This window comes from Atta colombica, unplaced genomic scaffold (assembly GCF_001594045.1).
Source record: "Atta colombica isolate Treedump-2 unplaced genomic scaffold, Acol1.0 scaffold224, whole genome shotgun sequence".
Lineage (NCBI taxonomy): Eukaryota > Metazoa > Arthropoda > Insecta > Hymenoptera > Formicidae > Atta > Atta colombica.
The window spans coordinates 577,862-582,381 of NW_017259321.1; the positions used below are offsets into that span (position 1 = coordinate 577,862).

Sequence of the window (4,520 nt, forward strand, 5' to 3'; positions counted from 1 at the left end):
CAATGTCCTCAGCAAACGAAAATGGATTGAAATAGATTCAGATTTTCAGAAATATTGATTCACGAATGTCAAAATGAATACTTTTTAATCCTGCATTTTTATTCATTTATAAGAATTGCATGGAGCATATCTCTATGCCTTTCAATCTAAAAATAATATTAGCTTTTTCTGTGCATTATGAATACTGTTCAATTCAAAATTTTGAATAGGAAATGCAGTTTTTCAATCCAATTGCATCCAAATGAATCTAATTGAATCCAATTGGATTCAATTAGCGCTTTTTTTTATTTAATTGAATTCAATCGGATTCATTTGGATGCAATTGGATTGAAAAACCGCATTTCCTATTCAAAATTTTGAATTGAACAGTATTCACAATGCACAGAAAAAGCTAATATTATTTTTAGATTGAAAGGCATAGAGATATGCTCCATGCAATTCCTATAAATGAAAAAAAATGAATTTAATTCATTCTCGTTTGTTGGATCTAGAATTATAGATTTTTAATATTGACAGTAAATTTTAGAACACAGTCTACTCATTGTCAGGACCTTAAATCATAGAAAATTAACCAATCACAGACGAATATCAAAGAAATAATCAATTATGATATGATTGGTCAATTTTCTATGACTTAAGACCCTGGCTACCAATTCACGTGCTTTAAGTGTTTGTAATCATCATTCTGGCTGTGTTCAAAGTCTCGCTACAAATGCTTTGAAGCGTTTGATGGACCAATGAGAAGAAAGAATTTTACAAACTGACCAAAACACTTCAAAGCGTTTACAACATCGCGTTGATCATTCCCTCTCGCTTTATCGTCTATATCGTTCATTATAAAATAAGAATGAAACTATTGAAAAGCACTGAAAGTATCCAAAATCGCAGCCCCTATGATCGCTACGATTTCTATTGTAGATCCCATATTAGAAATAAAATATATAAGTCTTAAATATGAATTTTTTTTTTCGAATATTAAATTAGTGTCAGTACGTAAGTGATGCGAGTCTCAAATAAGGACGCATCTGTGTGTGTTATGAGAATCATATGCGGCGAGGGAGTGAATACTCGCACATGTGCGCGCACCATGCGATTATTGTGCGGGCATTTTGTTATCTGGATATGTTCTATGATTCGAGAAGTGTGGATATTTGTGAAAGAAAGAAGAAAACAAACAAAGAAAGAAGAGACGATTGTCATGCGAAAACGGGGACAACGACGAACACCGGTCAACCATAACCGGTTCGGCCGATTATTGACGTTGAAAAACCGTGGCGCGATCTGATTAGCGTAAACATCGACCTAACCTAACCTAATTCACAGAGCGCCAAGGGCGGAAAAAGTTTCTCCAAGCGGCGTGAAAAATGTGATTTCTCACGTCTCGCAACCCGCGGCGAGTCTCGCATTCATGCGAGGACTATAGAAGAAGGAAGCGGACGAGAGATGGAGAATTACTCCGTACGTATCAATCCACAGGCCGCCCGTGGAGATGTTGCCGACGAGTCGCCTGCATTTCACGACACCCAACCGAAGCAGCATGCTGATCACGTCAGAAAACGAGAGGATGTGATCGTTCTGACGAGCGACACGAAAGGCGGTTTGTTCAATTCCAGAGCTCTCCTCTTTCTCACCCTATGGTATGTCTTCAGTGGATGTACACTATTTCTAAATAAATATATACTGTCCTACATGGAGGGTGATCCCACGATATTGGGTAAGCAAATGATTACTTTTGAGCCTTATCTATTATCTAAAAGCAATGTCATTGAATACTATTTCTATGTAAAAATGTAAAGTTCATAATGAGTCATCAGATGATACCTTCCACTTAATGATACAAGTCAGCACGTGTTTCTTCTTTCTATCTTTGTTACTCATGGAATGTAAAGAAAGATGGAACATTTATACAGACTTGTGTTATTAAACTAAGATTTAGTAAAATATTTATTTTGGGTCCTTTCCATTTAGTGAGAAATCGGCACAAGGATTATTCTATCACTAGTTCTGTTCTTTTTAGCTAAATTTCTTGTATAGCGCATCTCTTTTTTTCTCTTCAATGTTAAAAGAAAAAGAAAAACTGACCATATCATACAAGAAGTTTAGTTAAAAAGAATAAGTCTAATAAATCAAGAAAGAAATGTTTACACCAACTTGTTATTAAATGGAAAGCATTTTGTATATTTGATTTTCTTTTTTTATTGAGGCAGGATTATTTCTTTAAATCTAAAAATGTATAACCCAGTTGAAGAAAACTTCCAACAATTACAAAATAAACATTTTATCGAATGCAACTATCCTAACATATGATGAATCTTGACAGTGAATCATTTCAGTTTTTGTTAACATTGTAAATAACGATACTGAAATGATTCACTGTGTCAACTGTGTCTTCCTAAAAAATATCCATAGTATCTTTTATCAGTACAATTAATATTAAAGCATTAATATTAAATATCTGATATGTCAGTCATTAGTGCTTTGTATCATAGCTTTTCTTTGACATTTTATATATAATATTATATTTTATAAATACTTATTTTGAATCGCAGGTGCTTGTCAAATGTTAATGACTGCAATTTGTGGATTGATACAAATGTACTTTCCCTGTGGTATGTATAAAGCCAGTCCAAGATTGATGAGACCTCCAGGATTTTACAAGCACATGACACTTGTAGGCTGCACAAGGTTCGCCACGGTAGTGTTAGGTCTAGTATCATTAAATTATGTAGCTGTAAGTTTCACAGAAACCATAAAAAGTAGCGCACCTCTTTTCACCGTCCTCATCAGCAGGTATTTATTAGGTGAGTATTTTTAGAATATTTTTATATCTAATATAATTTATAATAAACAATTCAATTTTTGATAATTAGTTGAGCGATTAGAATTTTTATATCGACTGATTATATTTTTAGGGGAACATACAGGATTATATGTAAATCTATCTTTAATACCTGTAATGGGTGGATTGGCACTGTGTTCCATCAATGAAATTAGTTTCGATCTTAGAGGGTTCATCGCCGCTATGGCCACAAATGTAACAGAATGTTTACAAAATGTTTACTCGAAAATGTTGATCAGCGGTGACAATTTTAAATATACGTAAGTAATTTAATTCGTACGAGTGTGTAATATTGTAAAAAAATGGAGAAAAGAATATTTTATTTTTATAGGCCAGCAGAATTACAATTTTATACCAGTCTAGCGTCAATTGTGGTACAAATACCGGTATCGATACTGTTAGTCGATTTACCTACTCTGGAGCATTCCTTGAGTTTTAAATTATTCGCGGCATTCCTTCTTAACGGAGTATTCTTCCATTTCCAAAGTATTACCGCTTATGTACTTATGGACTATATCAGTCCCGTGACACACAGGTATGTAATGGTCTTTTAAGCATGTAATCAAACTGTATTTTCTTGATTTTAAAATACATTATATTGATGTTGTAGTGTTGCTAATACTGCAAAGAGAGCTTTCCTAATATGGCTCTCTGTTCTATTATTTAACAATCCTGTGACGGGATTATCGGCCCTTGGTACTTCCTCAGTTATAGTAGGAGTATTGCTGTACAATCGGGCGCAGGAATACGACAGGATGAATAGAACAAAGAGAATACGATATTCGTCGAAGATCAATTTGCAATAGAACAATTTTCCAGTCTACAAAGATTTTATGTGTATGGGAAGAGAAATATGTCACCGCACTAAATGTATTGCATTAGAGTACAAACGATACCCATTTTCTTATACAGCAGTATTCTGTTCAGTGGAAATGCAAAGATAGTACGTATTTAATAAGATTAAGACGAAGGACAATCAATAAAAATTATTGTTTTTTGAATAATTTCTAGTGAATTTTGTGATATATTAAGAGCAATTAATTAGTTTGATCTCGTTTGCAATTTGTAATATAAATCATTAATAACTAAATATCGCTATGAAATATAATTTATTTTATTTGTGAATTTGAAAATACATTTATTTGCATATTTAAAAATGTCTGACAGGTATGATAAACCAAGAAAAATTGGGACGAATGAATTATATGTTAAAAAGTATTTGATTACTGTATTATACAAGTGTTCCTAATGTAAATGTGAGAATTGTGGAATGTATAAAAGAAAATTTTATAAAAATAAAATTTCTTTGTATCTACTGACATCGCTGGCAATATTCTTGAAGATTTATGATAATGTAGAGGTTTTATATCATTTATAAGACAATTAGTACATATTAGAATACCTATTACTTTTACGGTTATCTGATTATATTTCGTTAATTTATTGACAAGCCTTCAATGCTTGTTTGAGATCGGCTATAAGATCTTCTTCGGTTTCAAGGCCAACAGATAATCGAATCAATTGATCAGTTATGCCTAATTTTGCTCGCATATCTTCCGGCACGGACGCGTGCGTCATTACGGATCTAAATGAGAAGAACAGATTAAATATAGATAAATATAGATTAAAAATATGTTTTTTAATATATATTTAATATATATAAAAATATGTATTTTAATAT

The 4,520-nt window shown here is 32.5% G+C and overlaps 2 protein-coding genes across 3 annotated transcripts in view; one reads left to right on the top strand and one right to left on the bottom strand.

Annotated features, from left to right (window-relative positions):
• The first annotated feature begins 1,111 nt into the window (after positions 1 to 1,111).
• Positions 1,112 to 4,034, top strand: LOC108687987 (solute carrier family 35 member E2-like). Of its 2 annotated transcripts, XR_001931766.1 has the most exons (6): positions 1,112 to 1,714; positions 2,550 to 2,801; positions 2,913 to 3,099; positions 3,171 to 3,374; positions 3,450 to 3,782; positions 4,007 to 4,034. XR_001931766.1 is itself a non-coding variant. In XM_018194035.1 (5 exons), the coding sequence occupies exons 1-5, from the start codon at positions 1,444 to 1,446 to the stop codon at positions 3,643 to 3,645; spliced, it is 1,110 nt and encodes a 369-aa protein (XP_018049524.1). In that variant the 5' UTR covers positions 1,112 to 1,443; the 3' UTR covers positions 3,646 to 3,836. The 2 variants fall into 2 exon arrangements, 1 of the variants encoding a protein (XP_018049524.1); XM_018194035.1 differs by lacking the exon at positions 4,007 to 4,034 and having other exon boundaries at positions 3,450 to 3,836.
• Positions 4,035 to 4,145: 111 nt separating this feature from the next.
• LOC108687986 (putative cystathionine gamma-lyase 2) overlaps positions 4,146 to 4,520 on the bottom strand; it is a 3,615-nt gene continuing 3,240 nt past the window's right edge. Inside the window, exon 8 of the mRNA XM_018194034.1 lies at positions 4,146 to 4,424. Within this exon, the coding sequence (XP_018049523.1) occupies positions 4,280 to 4,424 (145 nt within the window). The 3' untranslated portion in view covers positions 4,146 to 4,279. The remainder of the gene's footprint in view (positions 4,425 to 4,520) is intronic.

What these genes read in the sequence shown, in the direction of transcription:
- LOC108687987 (XM_018194035.1), top strand. Translation starts at nt 1,444, where the DNA reads ATGGAGAATTACTCCGTACGTATCAATCCACAGGCCGCCCGTGGAGAT. An exon ending in CATCAGCAGGTATTTATTAG is followed by an intron (nt 2,802 to 2,912) that starts GTGAGTATTTTT and finishes TTATATTTTTAG; the next exon opens with GGGAACATACAGGATTATAT. An exon ending in ATCAGTCCCGTGACACACAG is followed by an intron (nt 3,375 to 3,449) that starts GTATGTAATGGT and finishes TTGATGTTGTAG; the next exon opens with TGTTGCTAATACTGCAAAGA.